The 21,490-nt window shown below is 45.5% G+C and overlaps 1 protein-coding gene across 23 annotated transcripts in view; it reads left to right on the top strand.

The window, feature by feature from the left end:
* Positions 1–21,490, top strand: part of PPP1R13L (protein phosphatase 1 regulatory subunit 13 like) — a 680,831-nt gene that overhangs the window by 466,135 nt on the left and 193,206 nt on the right. For all 23 annotated transcript variants that reach the window (XM_069207788.1, XM_069207780.1, XM_069207769.1 and 20 more), the window contains one exon: positions 21,274–21,389. In XM_069207788.1, coding sequence (XP_069063889.1) covers positions 21,335–21,389 — 55 coding nt within the window. In that variant the 5' untranslated portion in view covers positions 21,274–21,334. The remainder of the gene's footprint in view (positions 1–21,273; positions 21,390–21,490) is intronic.

Below are 21,490 nucleotides of genomic sequence, written 5' to 3'. Positions count from 1 at the left end.
TCTTAGGAGTCATTCCTTCAGCCATCCATTCACTCTGTTCTAGTGTGTTTGGCGGCTTCCTTGTGACTGCATTTACCGGAAGAATACTACGGCTGTTGTTCCTGATACGCAGTAGTTGTGCCTTCCCAGCTAAACAAAGTGATGGAGCTATTACCACCAGCCCAACTGTGTCTTGATCGCATGGTACAATTCTTTGGTGCTCCGTTGCTGGAAGAATTAGAGCATGATTGGTCATTATCATTCCGACCAGTCCTTTGGTGTGTGAAACCAGTCTTTCATTGCACCTGGTGCCTCTTCGAACATCTACCTGTGGTGTGCCTTACTGATCAGCCAGTACTTCCTGTGGACAAAGAACTGCTGATGTTCCCAATGAGGGTTCATTCATGGTCGTGCCCCCATGAGACTAAGGCTGATTCGCGAGACCACTTACCAGCTGCCCTTGGTGGACTGTCTGGTTTCTTTGGGCACTGTGGTTGGTGCTGTCATAGTGGGAGATCCTGCGTCTGAGGCTGCTGCTCACTACCGCTCCGTGGATCAGTCTGCAAAACCTACGACAGACCCAGAACCACCTGACCTTCAGGAAACGCCTCAGGACCTGGCTATTCGAGCAGTAGCAGATCCTTCCCACACCCCTTTTTCAGCACCTTGAGACTCTAGCGGGTGAGTAGCGCGCTTTGCAAATGTTTGATTGACTGTTATCGATCTAACATCTAATGATGTAGCTTCTTTCCTGAATGCCTTTCCTTTTGATGGCTTTGAAGACATTCTTCAAGATCATGACTACTGCTAGATAAATTTGACCGATGGCCAATTCTAAAGTTTAAAGTTTGCTAACTTTGCCTTTAACTTTGGTGACTCTGCTTGTCATGGTTGACATTGTTTTGTTGTATGTTTTAGCTATTTTTAACACATTTTTAATTAAATTGTAGTTATATTTTACTATGATTTTAGCTTGTTTTAGTCCAGAGCATTTTTAGCTTGGGTTCATTCACTTTCCCTGGCGTCATTACCATGGCGTCATACTTGTTCCGGCAAGGGTGTAGTGGATCCTATTTAGTTGTAATGGGAGTCTGAGTTTAGCTTAGCCTTTGGCTTTGGCTTCCAGGCCTGTGCCCAGTCATCCAGTGACTTTTAACCTACTTAGCTTGCACTGTTTTAGCACATTTATTTAGTTATTTCTTTCAAGATGGCTGCCATGTTTATAATTAGGAAGTTGTTTAGTTTCACGTTATCAGTGCCACTCTGTAAACACGTCCTCTTCAGCGTCAAAGATAAATTAGATACGTAGGTATTCACATTATGTAGTTTCCCACTTTTGTGTGACAGTAACGTAATGTACCTTTTCAGGGAATTGTTTATATTGTTTATATAATATATATTATATTTTTTATATAATTGTCACCCCAAGCATGTCTTCTTATCTAATGTTTGGGAACATACCTGCGTCAAGGGTCCTACAAGATCTGTACAAATACATCTCACACAAACAAGATAATCAGAGGGATTCCTACTAGATGACATCAAAGCTATCTCATGGTACTGGCAGATTAGGTTTAACACGCTTAGCTCTCTTTAGGTCAGAGATTAGGTTCATCACGCTAAGGGACTAGGGAGGGTTTATTTCACACCAGCCTTACATCTTATGTTATTGCAAGATGGTGAGGGTCTTTGTATTCATGACTCTTGTTTTTACCATTCTGTTTCTTGCATCATTCATTATCCTAATCATTGCAGCCCATGCAATTAACAGTAAATTGCAGTCTTGTTAATAAAACCTATTGAAAACTTTACTGCATGTCCTTCATTGCCTGTGTATGACTGAGACATGTTGCTCATGTGAGAAAAGGGTAATCTTCATTTAACTACAACCTCCCTGAGATGTCACACTCTTGAGTTCATACGTAAAGGCTGTCACAAATCATCTTTTACTGTTTGGGTTTTTGGTGAGGTACTGCTTGTGAGCCTGGAGGGTTGGGCTGAAGGTTGCGACTTATTGTAGGATTGGCCTAGTTGCCTTTAAACAAAAGAGTCAAACTACTGCAGGTTCTTCTATGGGATCCACAGACCTGTCAGGTCTGAACAATAGTTCTTTTGGTATCTGCACTGTCTTTCCCAGCAACGCTGGTGTGTGTGCCATCAAAACATACACGCCATACAAAAGGCTTGTGGAATTGGAATTGCTCTGACCTGTTGTCCCAAATCCTCATGAGCTGAGTGGCAACATCCTACCTGGTGTGATACCAGGTGTGTGATATACCATCAACTCATCTTCCAAAAAGGAGATGTTCATATTCAACTTACTCATTAGGTCTCTTCTGAGAATGTTGACCGGTGCCTCTGGGGAATATAACCGTGGTCCTGCAATTTGTGTTTCTCTTACAGGCATGATCACTGATTCAGTAAAAAAAAAAAAAAAAACTCCTGACAGCCCCAGAAAACCCCTGTGTGTTCATTAACTTGTGAGAAAGTGGTAGTGTTCCGTTCTTTATACATGATTTGGTAGCCCCAGTGTTGATTTGAAAACTATAGGGGCGACCTTCTATGGCTACCGTCACAGGGGGCTCCTCATCTGACCTGTGAGTTACCAATAGCATTGGACACATGGTGGTTGTTTGTGGGCTCTTTCATTGAGTATAATTGTTGGTCGGTGTCCCTTCTGACATTTGGGATTGTGCATAAAAGGGATTGCCTCCTTGTACCGTTACTCCTCTCATCTGGACCTGTGTTGGTCCTCCTGCACTATTTCTGACAACCTGGGGTACACTCTTTGGTATTGGCCCCTGTTGTGAAGTCCACTAATCCCGAGGGACATGTGGGGGTCCCTCTGTTTCTTGTTGGGGAGCCCATTGCATCCGTTCCTGCCTTATCTACCTCTGCGGGTGATCCATCCCTGCACTTGCTCATCGTTATTTTTGCTCTACATTCCTTTGCAAAATTACCTATATTGCCACAATAACAACAGTAGGGGAGATAATTTAATTGTGTTTTCTATATAAGAGGTCCCTTATTCAGCATGGCACATAGCTTTGGCACAGCTTCAAGGGACCACCAACAGATTTTTCTGAAAAATATAATCTACCTATTGAACCCTGTGAACATCTGTCATACCGTAGATTCCTGCCCCATCAGTAGCAATCACTATGCTTTTACTAGAATAAACTGCTAATATCTCCTTCACTGGTTTAGAGCCAATTTGTTTGCAGAATCTATGGAGACCAATGATTGCTTTTTCAAATAGAGCTATTCTGTTTAATAATATAGAATTCCACTAATATTTGCCATTCAATAGGGTGTCCAAATAAGAAAAAGAAGCAACCTCACAAACCTTATTATTATTAATAAAAATGAGAGGGTATTTTAGCCATTCTAACCCACCATCATAGTAAACGTTTTGCTTTCATTAACCCTTAGATCTAAATCTTGCATTAAAACTATAAAATCATTGATTAAACCTTGGAGCCCTCTCCCCAGTCTGGCCACTAGGACCGCTTATGTAATATGCTTTGCTCTCAACTTCAAAAACTTTTCAACTCTGTTAATATATAAGGAAAATAAAAAAGGGACAAGGATGCAACCTTGTCTTACTACCCTTTTTATATAAAAATGGTCCGTGCATTCACCATCCTTACCAAAGGAAACACACGCATTGGCATCCTTATAAAGTTGTCTGTTGAAGGAAATAGTGCCCTCCTCCACTCCTAGCTCATTCATCATGGACCATAATTTAGAGTGTGACATGCAGTCTACCCTTTTAGATGCTCCTTGGCTTCTTCCCAGCTCTGGCCCTTGGACTCCCAGAAAACCTCGTTGTCTCTTTCCCATGTTACATGCTGGCTGCCCTCCTGGTTCCTGCACCCGCACTTGCGTTGCAATAGCCATTTGTAGTGCTGTCATTGGTGCCCCTCCTGTACTTGTTTTTTTAAAGTTTTTGTTGCACCAACTTAGCTCTGGCCCTCTCTGCCTATTCTGTCCTCCTTATCCTTCTCTTGTTTTCACTTTAAAATAATGTATTATATGGGCTTGTATTTCTGGCTATGATTTAGCTGTTATTCCAGCCTCTCCGTTTAGGCTTGATTGAATATCTATGGGCATGCCCCGTTTAAGTATTTATAAAATATAATTGCATTCTCTCATGTGTTTTCCCATTTACATCCTACTTCCTGTATACATCGTTCAAAGAGCTCAAATGTCCTGTCTGTCTTGGTATGTCCATAAGAGCGCTTCCCAGACATATTGCTGGACATTGTTAAAGGGTGACCCATAAAACCCTGCTCAGTAAAAATGGTATTTACTTAATCTCCCAGTAGAGAATTTAGATCCTTGTTGGGGGCCGTGGCTTTCTCTCCTCATATTTAGTCCCAATTTGCCAATTCATCCGAGAAGGGTTGGCAGTAGTAACTACACTCCCTTTGTTCTATTCTCTAAATCTGACCTACACATTTTTAGGATTGACTTCCTCATGTCTGAGGTGTCTCTTGCTTCCATTATTAAACCCCTTGTAGGACGCAGATGGAAATTATATAGTCTCCAGTTAGTCTCCTGTTCGTCTGCACCCCTGTTAGGCCTTTCTTCCCACTCCCCTTCTTTCTCTGCCCCCCTACATTTTGTGACTCATTTGGGGGTTCATTATATTGCGGCGTCTTTGTCAATTTCAGGTCCTTCTTCTTCTCTTACCCATTTCTCAGTTGCCTCTTTCAGAGTCTCTGCTGAAGCATCTCCCAGCCTAAGAACAACATGTCCAGTAGTCCATTGTCCTCGGGGGGAGGACAGGATTTTTAGACTATTCTGTCTAACGATGCACTGCAATTCATATATGAGTCTTTCTCTTTGGTCCTGTTCTGGACCGGCCTGAGGAGTTGAAGAGGAAGGGGGGGTCCAAAGTTGCCTCGTTTCCACGTGATTTTTGTCTCCTCTTTAGGTGCAACTATAACTTTATCCGGGAACCCTACAGCTGGCAAAATGGGATAAAGACCATAAAGTAAGGGCTTCTCTGAAGGCTTCTATGGGGGCTGTGTTATCGCCTCTTCGGGTGCTGTTGGTTCCATGTTTGTTTTTGTATCACAGAATACCTGCCATATTAACAGGGTAGCTTCCCTTTTCTGTCTTTTATTTCTTTTATACTTAGAGTGAGTGTAAGTCAATGTATGTTCAGTTATGTCTTTGTCGAACGTCTTTTCCTTTGGCCATGGTTGAACGTGGCCATTGGTACCTTTTGTACAATTGTTTACAGTACTTCTGAATCCTCTTCTTGTCTGAAGGGAAAGTTTCTATCATGTGTTCCAGAGGGGTCTCCATGGTCCCCTGAGGATATGTCTTTCCTAAGTGTAGTTGCGATGCTGCTCTTAATCCTCTGTTTGCCCACTGTTTTATGTCCCTTTAGGACCTTGTCTCCTTTACTGATATATTTGTCTTTTATGATTATCAGTAACCTATGGCAGTGGTAACCACGTGTTGATCTGATGCAGTGTTATGTGACTTCACATATGTTGTCGTGAGACCAAATTAGTGAACATTAGTCATAGTTATCGCTAGCCTGTGTAACACTTCTTCTATAGTTATATCTGGGGCAGTGGCTTTTATGGGAGTTCTAAGTGGATTATTACCTGACTCAATACATGTAACAACATTGTCATGAATAAAAATAACTATTTCTGGTGCTCAGGGATGTGGTTTCCCACTCATGTTTTAAACTCCTGAATTGTGAATGTCTGTGAGAAATGCATCAAGGAGAGCCTCAAATATGATGGATGACTGTTATTATTTCAAACTGAGGGGTGTTACATGGACAAGGGGGTTCTCCATGGCCCATTGAATATAAATTCAGTATCATCTGTTATCTGCCACAGAGAATCATCTTTCTCACTCATAGAGAATGATTATTAATCTTTAGACTTGTCTTGAGATTTTATTTTGGTTCCCTATGGTTTTATCTGCGATAATGCTTCCCCACTTCTAGGACACTTTACGGGTTTGTATTGTAATATCAAAAATATTGCAAAGATCTTGCTGCCTTCCTTCCTTGCTTATATAAGACTGTATGACAACCGGTGGGAAACCCTGCCGCTTCTCTATGTATTGCCCCTCATGATTATAAAATACTGCACTCTTTATGTCCTCCTCCTTATTCATGGATGGATATCTACTTGCAACTACTGCACTTTTTGGGTTTGCAATCAAGGATTTGACAGTGCTCAGGGCAAAGTCAATTTACACCAACCATCCGGTTGTCTCCTTACCTAAACGTCAGACTTTTCAAATGATCCCCCAGCCTTCGTTGCTCTTCCTTAAAGATGCCTTCCGGTTATCCTAAATCTGGGATTTTCGGAGCCAGGCGTCTGACTTATTCAGAGTAAGGCCTGCTGGCGCTGATCAAGTGACCGTCTTTTTATCATGTCAGATTTCCCACCAGTTACAGTATCCATCTCGCTACTTCTATTCTAGCCCTCAGGATCTAACCAGGATACCTGTGGGCCATTCCCCAAAGAAAGGTCCTTCCAGGAGCTCTCCCCTGGGTAATACACTACTGCCTATTACTCCTTCCTTCTATTTCAAAGGGGATTCACACTATTTAGTCTTCTGGTCTAACTCGGAAATTACCACATTTCATTTTTCTAGACATATCATTGCGTCCTGGAAAAAAGAAAAAACACATAAATCATGCGTGCATATCCTCACCCCTCCATGCTATGATTGCCAAAGAATCATGCAATTAAAATTTTAAGGTACAAAGTCCAACCTTTCCTCACCCTTCTGACGGCAACTTATGGAAACCCAGCCCGCCTGTTTTGAATAGGCATATTTTAGTTTTGAAGCACAGTGTCTACTTACCTGATGTATCTGTGCTGTGATTTATTTGTTTGGGGCAGGCGGCGTCTCCTTCGGCTGCAGTCCAGGAAGGCGGGGTGGGCTTCTAGCTGGCTAAACCAAATGTTGGTGGTGACACGACTTCTGTTGGCAATATGATATAGATTTTATCAAAATACAGCTGGGAGGTCAGACATCCCCATAGAACTGAAACTGAACTCTAAACTATAACATACCAGGCAGTGTGCTATATATTCTCAAAACCACAATGTGTGATTCATCTAGTTAGCATATTAAATCAAGCGCTTGCTCGAACACATCACTATCTCTTATAATTTCAGCAAGAAGCAATAGTTTCTGCAAAAACATCTAACCACATGTCAAAGAATTTGACTCTAGTGCAAATGTTATTGATACATTTTGACGTACTCTGAACCACCTGTGTCCTTCACTGTCCCATTCTTTGAACCATATCAGTGCTTTCCTCTGTAATCGTCTACTGTTCTGTAGTGTCAAACCACTTGCTTATCTTGTTTCTTTGTGCCTACTTTTATCTACATATTTTCTCAGATATGTCATTGCATTGTGTGTCTGTGATGCATGCTGTGACCTTCCATTTGTGCTGTTTACTAATTAAATTCCTATATCTACTAGCACTCATGTCTGCTTCCTCCCAGGCTCCCACTCTATTCTTGCTCTCTATTCTGGCATTGTAAAGAGCTTGGGCCTGTGCTTTTCCTTGACTGCATACATGTCTATAATTCTGCTGCTGCTTGCATACGTATAGGTAGTACTTCTGTCTTTCCTGCATTCTCTAAAGCAGGGGTGAAGCAAAAATTTTGGGGTAACCTTTCAGAGTCCAACAGTGGTACACTGTGGAGGGACGGGGTTTGGGGAGGTCTGCAGTGGCACATTGAGAGTGAATCTCTGGGGTCTTTTATCATATTTTTTTCCAGATCTTCCCATCATTTGGTGATACATTACTCAATTGGAAATGATAGTATGGCTGCTGCTTATGATGTCACTTTGTGATCTGACAGGCCAGTAGCGTACTTGAAAACAGTGATGGTTAAAAAGATATTTTTAGGCCACTGGGTTACAGACATTGCAGCAGGAGAAAGGGACAGTGGTAAATATGATATGTATTTTTGAATTCACAATTTTTGTTTTTTTATGTAAAGTGATGTACCACACTGCTTTACATGTAAAATGCCTTATGTATGGTGAGAGCATGATTCTTCAAAAGCTCAATGTTATGCCCTGAAAAAAAAACAAAGGCTAAAATGATATTATTGTTATCTTTGTTTAGATGAACTTAACATAAACAACAAAAAACACATAGGAAAAAGCAAGCTTAACCCCAACCAGTCTTACAAACCCTCCTTAAGTGACCAACCCACACTACACATGGACTTTGGTTTTGCCAACCCAGCAGCTGTGTGCATTGGGGGCTGGCAGCAGAGCCTGTCCTACAGCCAGGCCCTGTGGTCATCCTGCCTGCACACAACTTTCAAACAAGCATAGCGAGGGTTGTCCACCCAACCCTCCAAATATGGCCAATCCCCAGGACATCATATTTGCAACAGGCCCTGGCTTATGGCCAGGCAATGCACCCAATCCTATGGTCAGTCCGTGCACCCATGGATGGGCAATCCCTTTTCCGCATAAACTTTCTGTGGGCAGTGATTGTTGACTTCAGGGCCTCACTTCTTGCCAGGACCTACATCAAAAAGTTTGAGGCATACCGGACTGCACATGATCTACAGCCCTACACAGCGGGATAGACGCAGTGCCTGACATTTGGCCAGGCACTGTATCTATTGCTAGCAAAATGTCAACCCGACCTCTAGGTCACCTCTTCATTTTTTTTTTTTTTACGGTTTACAGTCTAATATCAACACAGTTATTAAAGATGGTCATCACTGATGTTGTCTGAGATGTCATCTGAGATGTCTCCAGTGATGTAATTTAACTTGTTGTGAATGAGATCACATGTAAGGTCCTAATCTGTGCATGACGGGGGCTCGAGGTGTAGTTCATTTACCTAATCTTACCAGGCAAATTTCAGTGATTTTTTTTAGGTTTTGTTTTGACACCATAACTACATGTTAATTGTAGTGTATTCAGTGAATGAGTTTTTGTAAACATACGTTAAGGTCTTACAACCAAATCAAACCGTAACTTCTCTCTAACCATTGTTTTTTTCAATTAATTTCAGTTTTTTCTTGCTCATATACTACGTGAACTGTCTTGTGTCCAACCTCCTGTTTACAGACAACATCCGGTGTCCACCGCCTTTGGCACAGAGTCTGGAGATAGGCCACGCTCTGTGCCCAATCCATGCTGCTTTTAATTTTTTGGGGGTATTTCAGAGTGTTGTATGGGATTTATGAACATTCACAGGCTGGGCTTGCGGACCTATAGTGGACCTTTCACAGAGTCTGTGAACCTGGTTTCAGATTCATGAAACCTGCAAATGCAGGAGCTGCTCACCAGGGTTACAGGGGATGGGGCGGGGCAGCGGGGGGTAAAGGGATTTTTTTTATTTTTTTTTATAATAATAATAAACTTACCTCCACGCCGCTTCTCACCGCACTGCTCTTCTCTTCCGTCCTGCAGTGGAGGCACAGGCTCCCAGCCTGTCCTGCGGCCAATCCTGACGGTGCTCAGAGCAGCATCAGGATTGGCTGGGAGTCTGTGCAGGCTCTCTCCAGCACGCAACACAAGGCAACTGTGTTGCATGCAGGAAAGAGCCTACTGGGCATGTATGTCTGTCCGGCCCACAACGGCCAGCCAAACATACATGAGCAGCAGTGAGGGTAGTGTACAGTGCACTCCCTCACTGCTTGCCACCCCATGGCCCTGCCCCTTTCACAAGGAAGGGACACTAAACATAGTTTATTATCCCTTCCTTGTGAAAGATTTGCAGCTTCTGCTGCTGGCGGAGGGGGACACTCCTGCCCAAACGGATGAGCCACCACTGTGCAAATGTGCCAAGATAAGTCTCTGAAGTTAGCTATGAGTTTGCTATCCCTTGCTCATGAAGTTTCTGCCAGGTTTGCTGGACGCAGCCGGACTTTGTGGACCTTGAGGCTACACAAGTTGCTGCTAACCCAACCTTGAGAACTGTGAAACCCTTAGCAAAATTGGCATTTAATTGAGGGGTCACCTTTGGGGACCCTGCCAGATTAGCCTGGCAGTCATGGTGTGCTGACTCTGCCTTCTTTGGCGCCCTTACCTTTTTAGGTTTCGCCTGCATGCACGCCCTTGCATGCTGTGCTTGCCAAATCTTTTATTGATTAAAAAAATAAAAAACTTTAAAAGGTCTTTGAAACCGCCCCTTACTTATACTTATCATTGGCTTGGTCCAACGTCACTCTAATTTACGTGCTTCTGATTGGCCAGCACGCCATCTGCACTTCTTCTGCTTCACTTCTGCTCTGTTTGTGCCATCCATGCCTTTGTGTTGCCTAGGCGCCAAGTACTCCTTCCAGTCTCTTGCCATTGGACACTGGACAGTGTCCTTTCTCTGGCTACAACGCTGAAGGTACTTATTTTATCTTTCTGCACACCATCTTTCTTTCTTCGCTGCTGTCTTCTTTTTTCTTTGCCGCATGCTGTCTTCTTTCTTCGGTGCATGTCAACCCGGGGTGGGGGAGAGGGTTGAGTATTGTCTCTGGTCTCCACCTCCCTATCCAGGGAAGAAGCTGGTGGGTCCTTGCAACACCAGGACTAAAGGCGTCCAGAGGTGTTTTCAGTTAACTATTCACTGCTTGCTGCATAGGGTAGGTCGCTTCCCCTGCCGCTGCAGCTCCACCTGCCCAGGCTCCTGCCACCTCCCAGCAAAACCGTAAGTACTCCCCCGCCCAGCCCCTCGTTACTCACCTCTGTTTTCTGAACTTCTGTCTTCTGCTCTCTCCTCCAACTTTTCTTCGCACCTCTGCTGTCCTCTCTCTGTCCATTTCCCTTCGCTTTCTGCTCCTCCCTCTGGTAGCCATCTTCCTCCGTTTTCTGCTCTTCTGCAGCCCACTTGCTGCGTGTTCTGCTCTTCTCCTGTGTCCTTCTCTTCCTCCTCACCGCACTTTCCTCATGTTCTGCTCTTCCTCTGTGTCCCGCTCCTCTTCCTCACCGCATTTTCTTCCTGCTCTTCCTCTGTGTTCTTCTCTTCTCTTCTTCCTCACCGCATTTTCCTCGTGCTCTGCTCTTCCTCTGTGTTCTTCTCTTCTTTTCTCTTCTTCCTCACCGCATTTTCTTCCTGCTCTGCTCTTCCTCTGTGTTCTTCTCCTCCTCTGCACCCCATCCTGCGTGTTCTTTTCTTCTTCTGTGTTCTTCTCCTCCTCTGCACCCCATCCTGCGTGTTCTTTTCTTCTTCTGTGTTCTTCTCCTGCTCTGCACCCCATCCTGCGTGTTCTTTTCTTCTTCTGTGTTCTTCTCCTCCTCTGCACCCCATCCTGCGTGTTCTTTTCTTCTTCTGTGTTCTTCTCCTCCTCTGCACCCCATCCTGCATGTTCTTTTCTTCTGTGTCCTTCTCTTCTTCTGTGGTCTTCTCTTCTTCTTCTGTGGTCTTCTCTTCTTCTTCTGTACTCTTCTCTCCTCTTCTTCTGGGTTCTTCTCTTCTTCTATTCCTCTCTTCTTTTCTTCTGACTCCTCTCCTCCTCTGTAATCCATCTCCTCCCTTCCCTATCTTCTTTCCCTTCCCCTCTATCTGACTCCCCGGCCTCTGCTTTCCCGCCGCCACCACCCGCTCGGCCCGCCCCCCCTGCTCCCATTTGTCGCCCTCCCTCCCGCCCCCAGCTGACCCCTCCTCCACCCCCTCCTCCCTCTTATGGCGGCTGCGCGCAGCGGGCGCGCCGAAGGCAAGCCCGTCTGCGCCTGGACCGCGCCCTGCGCCACGATCCCTGGCCCCCAGCACTTCCAAAACCCCGCAGCACCGCTACGACCCCACCTCCCTCCACGCGCTCAACCCGGGACGCTTCAGAACCTGCTTCCAAGCCAACCCGAAACTCACTCATGGACCCTTTGCATGCCTTGCCTGGAAACACACCTTCCACCGCGACTGCACCCCGCCCGCCAGCCCACGCGCTAATAACCATCTCAAATGCATCCTCATCAATGCACGCTCCGTCCACAAGCACGCCATTGAACTATGGGACCTCCTGGACTCCACCGGACGTCGCCTTCATCACTGAGACCTGGATGAACGCCTCCTTGGCCCCCAACATCGCCATCGCCATAGCCATCCCTGACGGCTACAAGATCACCAGGAGAGGCCGCACCAACCAAGTCGGAGGAGGAATCGCCATCGTATTCAAGGATGCCATCAATGTCACCACTTCCACCGAAGACACCCCCCTCGCCGCCGAACACATGCACTTCCAGATCCACACCGACCCCAGGACCACCCTCAGAGGAACTCTCATCTACAGACCCCCTGGACCACGCGCCCTCTTCAGCGAATCCATCGCTGACTTCATCTCCCCGCACGCCCTAGCCTCGCCGGACTACATCCTCCTCGGAGACCTCAACTTCCACCTGGAGCAGAACAACGACCCCAACACCACCACCCTGCTCGACAACCTCGCCAACCTCGGTCTCAAGCAACTAGTGAACACCTCCACCCACATCGCCGGACACACGCTCGACCCCATCTTCTCCGCCTGCAACCACGTATCCTTCAGCCACTCATCCGTAATACACTGGACCGACCATAGATGTGTCCACTTCACCTTCAGACGCAAGACTCTCCACCTCCGCACACAACCCATCCCACGCAGACATTGGAACAAAATCCCCACGACACAGCTACTCTCCACTCTCAGCGACAACCAACCCACCTTCTCCACCGACCCCAACAACGCAGCCCTCAGACTCATTGGATCTGCGCGGACAACCTCGCACCCCTCAGACGCCTCCCAAGACAGACCAACACCAGGAAACCTCAATGGTTCACAGACACCCTCAAGGAATCCAAAAAAAAACTGCCGTACCCTCGAGAAAGTCTGGCGCAAAGACCACACAGTAGAAAACATGTCTGCTCTCAAAAACACCTCCCGCGAACACCATCAGCTGATCCGCGCCACCAAAAGAACTTCCTTCACAGACAGACTGGACAAGAACACTCACAACAGCAAAGAACTCTTCAACATTGTCAAAGAGCTCTCCAATCCTAACTCCAACTCCATCACGCCCTCACAAGATCTCTGCAACTCCCTTGCTACCTTCTTCCATCGAAAGATCACCGACCTACACGACAGCTTCGGTCACCAGGCCCAGCCAACCACCACAGAACCTACAACCCCAGCCATCACCCTCAACGCCTGGACTCATATCAGCGCGGAGGAGACCAAAGCTACCATGAACACCATCCACTCCGGTGCCCCCTCGGACCCCTGCCCCCTCTTCATCTTCAACAAAGCTGACTACATCATCGCCCCTCATCTCCAGACCATCATCAACAGCTCGTTTGCTTCTGCCACCTTCCCCGAGAGCTGGAAACACGCAAAAGTCAACGCCCTCCTGAAGAAACCTACGGCGGCCCCCAGCGACCTGAAGAACTTCCGCCCCATCTCGCTCCTCCCCTTCCCTGCCAAAGTCATCGAGAAGACCGTCAACAAGCAACTGACCAATTTCCTTGAAGACAAAAACCTACTCGACCCCTCCCAGTCCGGATTCCGAGCCAACCACAGCACAGAAACCGCCCTCATCGCAGTCACAGATGACATCAGAACTCTGATGGACAACGGAGAAACAGTCGCCCTCATCCTCCTCGACCTCTCGGCTGCCTTCGACACCGTCTGCCACCGAACCCTAATATCCCGCCTCCTCTCCACCGGTATCCAAGGACAGGCCCTGGACTGGATCACTTCTTTCCTCTCTAACCGCTCCCAAAGAGTCTACCTCCCTCCGTTCCGCTCAGACCCCACCGAGATCATCTGCGGCGTCCCAAAAGGCTCCTCTCTCAGCCCGACTCTCTTCAATGTCTACATGAGCCCCCTCGCCGACATCGTACGCAAACACATCAACATCACCATCACCTCCTACGCCGACGACACTCAGCTGATACTTTCCTTCACCAAGGACCCCGCCAGCGCCAAGACCAACCTGCAAGATGGAATGAAAGATGTCGCAGAATGGATGAAACTCAGCCGTCTGAAACTGAACTCAGACAAAACGGAAATCCTCATCCTCGGAAACACCCTGTCCGCCTGGGACAACTCTTGGTGGCCCACGGACCTTGGCACCGCACCAACCCCCTCAGACCATGCACACAACTTCGGATTCATCCTGGACCCACTTCTCACCATGACCAAACAAGTCAACGCCGTATCATCTTCCTGCTTCCTCACTCTCCGCATACTCCGAAAGATCTTCCGCTGGATCCCTCCCGACACCAGAAAAACTGTGACCCACGCCCTCGTCACAAGCCGCCTGGACTACGGAAACACCCTATACGCAGGAACCACCGCAAAACTCCAAAAACGTCTTCAGCGAATACAAAACGCCCCTGCCCGCCTCATCCTCGACATACCCCGCAACAGCCACATCTCCGCCCACCTGAGACACCTGCACTGGCTTCCCGTCAACAAAAGGATCACCTTCCGGCTTCTGACCCACGCACACAAAGCCCTCCACAACAAGGGACCCGAATACCTCAACCGTCTCCTCAGTTTCTACACACCCACTCGTCAACTTCGCTCCGCCAACCTCGCCCTCGCCGCCGTCCCTCGCATCCGCTGCACTACGGCAGGTGGGAAATTCTTCTCCTACCTGGCGGCCAAGACATGGAACTCCCTCCCCGCCAACCTCAGGACCACCTCGCATTCCGGAGGCAGCTCAAAACCTGGCTCTTCGATTAGCAGTAACACACCTCCCCTAGCGCCTTAAGACCCTCACGGGTGAGTAGCGCGCTTTATAAATGTTTCTGATTGATTGATTGCCCCTCTTGCTGGACAGCGCCGCTCTTACACGAGCCCTCTCGCCAGTCCCGTCTGTGCTTCCCTGCGTGCAGACTCCCTCCAACTCATCTTTGCTGCATGCTACGTCTTTTCAGAACCAAATATTAACCTAAAACGGGGCTTATTCCTGGAACACTCAACCAACAATTAATCTATGTTGTTATTATCTCCTGCTGCAGGGTGCCCTTTCCATGCCTAGTAATTCACGAAGCACCTCTGCTCATGAAGAAGCTTCACTCTGACCCCCTATAAATCTATGATGCAGAGTCATTCTAGCTGAGTATGTCCCCTCACTCAATAGCACCCCTTAGTCTGATGCACGTCCCTTACTTTTGTAGCAGACGCCCCCACTTTGAAATACTATGTTAATATGTTGTCCATGACCTTATCCTATTGTAGACGTTCCTACCCTGAAATATCCCCTTTAATCTATGCTTCATGCCTCTCGTATTGTAGAAGCCCCACCCTGAAATATCCCCCATGAATCTATGCTGCATGCCCACCTCATGCTGTTGAAGCCCCCACTCCTTCCCCATGTCTCCACCACATAAAGGATAAAATAGTTATATTCTGTTTGTCATGCTTGTCTTGAAGTAGTACTTCCTGCTACTTAGTGAAAGATCCCTTTCATGGTTTGTTTTCACTGGCCCTCCTCATTCACCCCACCCCGGCATGGTCACCGCCCAGCTCCCACTCCATCTCTCATTCTTTCTGGAGGTGCTGAAAGCAGACAGCGAACCGACACCAATTTACTGCTTTTTCTTCCCCTCTGTCTCATACTAACAAGCCTCTAAGAGGGCAAAACTCGTCAGTGATCTTTGGCGCCTTTGAAAGATGTTTGTCTTTGCTTGGGAGACCTGTATCTCATTTTTATTTATTTTTGGTTTCTTTTTTATGCAGTACATATATTATCCAGGCGATTGTGAGAGTACTGTACAGCAGGGATATTTTTTCCAGTGTATTTGTATTTTATTAACCATGATGCTGTTAATTAAAACCTTTACATTCTATAAAGAACAAGGGTTGAAGAGGGCAGTCTTACAAAGACTGGTTACTGGAGGACAATATTCATCTCTAGAAGCACTGCCACCAGCTGTTGATGAATGGTCATACAATTAAGCTGCTGGTGTATGTTGATTAAAAAAAAATCCTCTAATTGGCGACCACAACCTGCTAAGATAGCAAGAACTGTGGCCGTTAGAGACAGTCTTTCTCAGTTGCCTTTTACCATATTTGTGTTTCCAGTTGAGGCCTATGCCGTCCTCATTCTTCATAGCATGGGTATCGCCTTTATTTTTTCTTTTGCATGCTATCTTACTATCTAACTGGATTATTAATATTAGAAAAAGATTGTTTTAAGTTTGATAAACCGTTAATTGTTTGTGTTGTAGTTTATTAAATCAACATACACAGCAACATAAACAACTATTACCGGTTTATCAAATTTGAAACAAACATTATAATAACCCTTTTCTGTTGTTTATCATCCAGTTAGTAAGAGGGAATGCAAAAGAAAAAACAAAGACGAAACCTATTGGCTTTGCCAGGGCTTGTTTGTGCTGTACTTGGAAACTGTCTGTGCATCTAGTAATGGTGGCCACAATATTTTTCCTGATTTTGCAGTCAGCCAATTAGAGAGCTTTGGCTTCTCAGACCCAACTGTGGGTCCACGGAACTGAAAGGGACGGCGGGCGAGAAAGCACCTTCATTCAATCAGATTTTAGTATTTTTTTTAACTTTAAGATTTTGGCACAGTGAGGGCCCAAAGATCAACAGTTCAAATATCCCTAAAATGTAACTTCTTGCCCAAACCGGGAAACTTCTTACATTCTACTTTCTCAAAAACTGCTGAACTGGTTTGCACCAAACGAAGTTAGGGCACTTCCTCGAGTAAAGATCTACTTGCATGCCAAGTTTGGTGTAATTCCGTTCATTCTTTTGGCCTGTATTGAAGAGCTAAGCATTTTATGAGAACTGCCACTTGGGTTCCTCACCTCTTTTGTGCACCCTCCCCCCCCGAAACTGATCTGTCCAAAGCTTGCGATGAGGACCCCAAAACGAGTTACATTTCTTTTGGAAAATTCGTGCAGATTCGTTGTTATTAGCAAAACAAACATGGCTTTTCTACAGAAAGTCTGACCTAACAATAGCTACAAATGCGCAAGAACCTGTGTAATATGTGCTGACATGCCCAGTGCCGCCTATCCCAAACATCCGGGGAAGCGATCATACATTAGATGACATAAGAATGTCTCTGAAACGGGAGTAAATGTACAGTTGAAAATATATCCAGGCGTAGCTATAGAAATGCAGTGTAGGGCGTAGTTCCGCAGTTCGTGGGGCCTGCACGGAGTCATGCGTGACACGAGCCATGCTTGTGGTTTACACGTGCCCGCATGTTTAATGCCGCGATGGGTGAGCTATTACAGAGGCTTGGACAGCGTAGCATCAGTGTTTACTGTAGTTGGGCAGTAAATGTTTGGTAGGCAGATAATGGATATTCGATGCATGCTAGTGTTGCATTGAAATTTTTCCCGAAATCTGGCAAATGGAAGAAAGCAGGGAGCGCTCGATGCATTTTTTCTTTAAATAGTTAAAGCGATTTAATTGTGCCGGCTATAGGTGTGTGAAAAATGTTCTATCCACTTCACACATCTAAATATAATACTTGTTGTTTGAACCTTGCAACTGCATATCTGTGTAACTATTATTTACTACAATTTTAAATATATTCTAACCATGAGCTATAATATGCAAATAACTATACGAATCGTTTCACTGTACAACAGTAATCTTCATTATGTAACTCTCCTAGCTACAAATGCACAAAAGTATTATATAATTATTTGTATGCTCATTTGAGTCTTGAAGATTACGACAAGAAATTTAACATTGTCGGGAAATAGAGGTGAACCTTGATTGTATGGTTGCATGAAATAGGAAGCGAGATTTTCTAAATCAAAACGGTCAACGTATCTAACCCGTTATTGTAAGTGTAGTCTTTTGAACCTTCCAGATAGGTCAGAGATTGAATAGTCACTAGTGAGAGCTCCATGCCTTCTAATAGACTTTCTTTCTTTTTAGGGGAGTTCGAGACACTTACATTGAAATGGTTCTTCTGTACCACCTATTGGTTCCCTAACACCGCCCCCTCCCCCCATATCCAGTGTCCGCCCTCCCCACTTTTTAGAACAGTTAATTTCACACCAGCTCATGTAACCCCCAAGTATGTCGATGTATGCAGGGTTTGGTAGACATTAGTGGTGTAGCAGGCGAGGTGGCACTGGAACCAAGAGGTTTGAGGGACCCACTGTACTGCAGCTATAGCTGTACCTTACTGCCTAAAGTGGGTGCAGGGCTATTTTCCTTTCTTACATCAGGACCTATTGCACACTCTCTACGCCACTGGATGAATGGACCTGTAGTCCAATGTTTGGCCTAGAACCACCACGTTCATGGCTGAAGAGCTTCCCTGTTTTCAAAGAGACAGACTAATTAACCCTTGCAGGTGTATGTTTTCTTGTTTTTGGAGTGCCTTATAGCACCCAAACTCGGTGTGGCGCTTGGTCTTTCCAAATAGTAAAGGCACTGTGTTTAGAAGCGGCAGAGCTGTTCTTCAACATTTCCAAAATAAAAGTTTGCGGTGAGGAACATTCTTTGGCTATCTACTCATGTTCGCGTTTCTGAACCTTTTTGCTGTTAACCTCCTTTTTAGATGGAGCCTGCATATCGCGCATGAACTGTCTGCAGGACCTGTTGGCATGAGTAAAGGACTTTGCTCCCGTCTAACACTTACTATAGGTTGAAGGCAGTGTCGCTCCTGTTTTGCTGCCTCCTAACTGGTTTGGCAGCCGATATGTCACTTCCTGTTCTTGACTGAGGAGCCCCTGCCAAATACACTTTAATTAAGTCTGGATTGTTCTGTTGTTTCGATGGACTATTTTTTTTTGTTTCTTGCCTTTATGATACTTTCAAGTTTTGTACACATTCTGTCCATCATTTGTGTTTGCTTTTGTTTCCCTAAGTGCGTCGGGTATGCCCACACATAGGTCCCGGGCTCACTGTGCCACTGGATTCAAGCTAGCCTGGCTGATTAAGGTTGATACCCTGAAACCAGTCCCAGGATGCTTGTTTCTGGTCCAGGGATGACCTGGCCTGGCAGTTTGGGCTGGACTGTTCCCATAGGGAACAGGGTCTAGACTGCTTTGCATATGGCTGGGTACAAACTGGAATGTCATGGTGAGCAAAAGAATTGATGGATTAAACCCAGATCTGTGACTGGGGATGAATGTTTGATTGGTTCCACAGTCGGTCCATCATTTGTGTTTGTTTGTTAAAGTTTTTTACAGCTTGACTTCCGATGGAGTTACCGCTGTATAAAACTTGAAAGCGCGACGGAAAAACAAAACAATGAGAAGTAACTATTATTTGTCATTGTTTGTCTTTGTTTTTTTAGTCACGCTCATGGCGCTTTCAAGTTTTATACAGCGGACTCCTGATCGAGTTACCGCTTTATAAAATTGGAAAACGCGACTGAAAAACAAAACCAACAATGACAAGTGGCTACTACTTGTCATTGTTTGTTTTGTTTTTTAGTTGTGCTCATAGCGCTTTCAAGTTTTATGCCTGCTTGGTTCCACATTTCTCTGTGCCCCGCAAATACTTTTCATGAAGAGTTCCAAATAGTGCATTCCCTATACTTAACTTTCAATATTTTTCCATGATGGAAACACGTTTTTATTTTACTTAAGAAGATTTTGAAGCAAAGGTACACGAGCAATGCTCTGATGTCATATATCACTCCCTTTGTCAAACACGACTTTTAGCGTGCTTTGAACATAGGCTCGCATGTCGAATAGACACTACGAAACTTCAATTCCCAGAATGCAAATTCATACTGGCTTAAGGGATAGCACAATCAGGAAGTGTTCCATGTGGGGCAGACTGGCAGGATTTTTTAGACGTGAGTATCATGGATATGTGAAAGGGATAACATGCAGTGCACAGTCTGGCTTTGACAATGCTGTATCGATAAATCATGATTATTATATTGTGAAGTATACAATGCATTGTAGGTGAACCTACTAATAGGAATTGAGAAAAATACTACCTTTTTATGATTGTTTGGGTGGAATTTCTGTAAGCACATGGGAAGAGCATTGCTGTGTGTTTTTTTTTTTTTTTTTTTTGTACAGAGTAGGGTACCACCAGCTTGAAAGCGCAACTAAAAAAAAAAACAATGACAAGTAACTATTACTTGTCATTGTTTGTTTTTTAGTTGTTCTTATGGCGCTTTCAAGTTTTATACCGCTTGACCGCTGTATAAAACTTGAATGAGCCATGAGCGCAACTGAAAAACAAACTACCAGTTATTTGTCATTATTTGTTTTGTTTTTCAGTCGCGCTCATGGCGCTTTTATGTTTTATACATGCATTTATATATGCCTGCTGTAAAAAAAAAAAAAAAAACTTGTTTGGATTTCGGTCCAGTTATCAATTTACAACGCCAGTAGGTCTAACTCAAGCAAATGTGAGACCTATTGCATTGCCAATGCTTTTTCCTTCTGTGGCCTCAAAACGTTCCCTGCAATGCACACTGGTGGGGTTTTGGAAAATGTGATTCTGTCCGAATGGTGATTGCTTGTGAAGTCACAGTGAGTAGGATTTAACAATGTATGGCCGGTGCTCGCATCCCACCATCCCTCTAGCAGCCTAATAATTCTCGGTCTGTGAAACTCGTTGGCCGCTGCCGCCGACCAGCCCACTTTGAAGCCCACAGGCCACGGGAACATGACTGACTCAGTGTGTAAACCCTCGGATCATGCGTTCTATGACTCAGGGATTTGTTTGGTTCGATGGGCTGAAAGAGACTCCGTAGGTTTGGCCACCATCCTTCAAGGGACTTCAATGTTTCCGTCACAGCAGCAAAACCAAGACATTTGAGTTGTGTTTTGCTCTTGAGGAACAGGTCCTCATAAGGTAGAACGTTCATATTTTTAGAAGGTTGGCCCTGGGCTAAAGGTAGTCAAGCTGGTGGTAGCTCGCCATTCTGAGGCAGGTCTGCGGAGCCCTTCTCAGGAATCTCGTCATGCTGACTCAGCCTGCCCCGCCTGTCCGTCTGGCAGGGCGGGAGGAGGGCCTGCGGCTGGCTGTGCGTCTGTGGGAGCGCTTTAAAAGCCGGGACCCAAACTTCGTTCCATTGTCATGTCCGACAGAGCAGGCACGCAGGGGCCTGCCGCAGCGCCAAGGCAGTGTTTAGTGGCATAGAACCCTATTCTACTGTTGTTAAACTGCTCCTAAAACAGTTGACCCTCCTTTACGGATCTATGTGTAATTAGTTAAAATGCTGGGTTTGATTGCCCCGTTCATCGATCTTGTGTTCATTGGAGTTGTCTCACTTTGAATATCACTTTTTGCGGCTCGCACTAGAATCTTGACATATTAGGTGTACGGTTGCATTTTGGACTCGTCGTTTACTATTTAATTTTGAAATGGAGGTGCTTATTCTCCCAAGGTCGAAGCTCCTGAGTTGGAAAACATCCACCATCGAGGCTCTGGATCGCAACCTACGAAAGATGGCTGGAGAGCAGATGAATGGTACCCAATCCATGTTGGATCTCAACTTTCAATGTAAGTGGTGGCTCGGTGATGTCTTGGGAGGGACGTGGGAGAATTGTTCGTGAAGTAGGATGTTGCGATATGATATGTGGTGGAAAGGCTGAACCGAGACG

The sequence above is a fragment of the Pleurodeles waltl genome, chromosome 9, assembly GCF_031143425.1.
Source record: "Pleurodeles waltl isolate 20211129_DDA chromosome 9, aPleWal1.hap1.20221129, whole genome shotgun sequence".
Taxonomy (NCBI): Eukaryota; Metazoa; Chordata; class Amphibia; order Caudata; family Salamandridae; genus Pleurodeles; species Pleurodeles waltl.
The sequence above is the reverse complement of the archived record's forward strand: the minus strand, read 5'-3'. Positions and strand labels throughout refer to the sequence as shown.